General features: G+C 34.4%; 1 protein-coding gene across 1 annotated transcript in view; it reads left to right on the plus strand.

Moving 5' to 3' along the window:
* The first annotated feature begins 436 nt into the window (after nt 1-436).
* Nucleotides 437-2099, plus strand: part of LOC107576043 (uncharacterized) — a 16774-nt gene continuing 15111 nt past the window's right edge. Inside the window, exons 1-2 of the mRNA XM_016262315.1 lie at nt 437-470; nt 1441-1767. Coding sequence (XP_016117801.1) covers nt 437-470; nt 1441-1767 — 361 coding nt within the window. The remainder of the gene's footprint in view (nt 471-1440; nt 1768-2099) is intronic.

Consider the following 2099-nt stretch of genomic DNA (forward strand, 5'->3'; position numbering starts at 1 on the left):
GTACAGGGGCTTTAAAACATAACAAATGAAGTTTTGTCTGATTCTCTGTCACTGGAAGCTCGCCCCCACCCCTCCAAAAAAAAAAAATAATAATAATAAACTATTGCAATATGCCTACTGAATTACGATGCAATTCGTGGATTAACTTTATCTTGTGAATGTGTGTGATGCATATATTCGTCCAAAGCATCTTACAGGCAAAGTTTCAATTCAAACCTTTTTTTGGTGCATTCTAAAAACGGAATAATTTATTACAAGGTAAACAAAAGCCCCCACTATATGGTTGCATTCGAACACAGACAGGTTTTTAAAACCACATTCTAAAATAAACAGCACTTTTTTTTTTTTCTGGCGAAGAGAATGAACGCAATTCACCGAATGCGACACCTCCTGTGTGTCAAAGCGAAACAATCTGGTTTCATTTATTTACAAAGAAATGGGGCTCGACCTTATGGATGGAAAACCTGTGCGTATTATTGGATGCATCATTTTTTTTATTATATGAACCACACAGTCTGACTTCCTTTTTACAAAAAAAGCTGTATCCTACTCATGTTTGAAAAAGAGTCAAATAAGAGTCACAATACACGTTTTTGTCTTATACTCATCATTCATCTCTCATAGACACTAATATATTTGGCTAAGCATTATAAATTAAGTTATAAATTCATTTCATGGCATGACTTCTCCCTGTTCTGGTGTGTGTATAAATACGTTGCCACAAAAATAATGAAAGACTGATTTAATAAACTGCCATAAACTTTTAACATATGCCTGTATTGCAGAATGTTTTCTGCCACTATACAGTGAGTCTTAATATATGTTACACATTGTAACTGTCATTTAAGTGAAACCCTAGTGTGTGGTCAGTGAAGGGTGGTCGAATCCTGTTGGGGGAGGATCCACACACGCGCTAATATCTCACTTCTAAACAGTCAACTTTCAGATATTTTCATTAGAAAGTTAGCATGCTCAAAGAAAATGGTTCATATTGTCCTTTTGTTCTGCTTGTATTTGTGGCAAATAAATGGTAAGTTACAAATGTGTGTTTTTGTGCTTTTATATTATGTTTTTACTGATTTAGTTCATGCTTTGTTTGTTGCACAGGGTAATATGATGGATTTGCATAGAAAAAGGATATTATGAAATCAAACTAAGATATTGCTGTAAGAGCTATTGGATTCAGGTCTAACATCAGGAGATCAAATTTATAAAATTCAGTCCACCTGTTCACATGAGCTCATCAAATTCAGAAAAAAAGTGAATGTCCCATTAAATATGTGAAACAAACATAATTTTACAGTGTCAAGATTGAAAAATATTCAGTTATTTTGTTTTATATGTTACTTATAATATGTTACTTGTGTGAAGCATCACCATTAAATAAATGTTTTGGAACCACCAGAATCTCTGATCTGTGACAAACTCTCTGTTCATCAGGTGTGTTTGCTGATACAGATGCAGTGAAGTCAGTGTCCGTGCTGGAGGGAGATTCAGTCACTCTAAACTCTAATGTTACTGAATTAATGGATGATGATCTGATTCTGTGGAGGTTTGGATCTGAAAACACTTTAATAGCTGAAATCAATGTAATGGATGGCAGCATCACTGTATATGATGATGTTCTTGATGAGAGATTCAGAGACAGACTGAAGGTGGATCATCAAACTGGATCTCTGATCATCACAAACACCAGAACTCAACACACTGGACTCTATCTACTACAGACCAACAGTGTGAGCAAGAGTTTCTCTCTCACTGTCTATGGTGAGTTAAGTATTGGTTTCTTTTATTTGTAGTTTTAAAGAATATGTGCATCCTAAAGATTTTCAGTCTTAAAAATGATAGCATCTGAGATACACCTTTATTTTCACTTTAATTTTAAACCTATTAAACAGTTTCCTTTTGATGAAATATTCCAAGGTTGCTATCTCAGACGATGTTATTAAAAAACTGAAATCACAAACACTCAATGAATGACATCACAAACTCTAACTCAACAGCTGAAACAGTATCATTTACTCTGATGTTTCTTCTATTTCTCAGCTTCTTTGCCCACTCCTAACATCATCAGAGACTGTTCTTCATCATCATCATCA

Source organism: Sinocyclocheilus grahami, unplaced genomic scaffold (genome assembly GCF_001515645.1).
Source record: "Sinocyclocheilus grahami isolate Dianchi unplaced genomic scaffold, SAMN03320097.WGS_v1.1 scaffold3144.1, whole genome shotgun sequence".
NCBI lineage: Eukaryota > Metazoa > Chordata > Actinopteri > Cypriniformes > Cyprinidae > Sinocyclocheilus > Sinocyclocheilus grahami.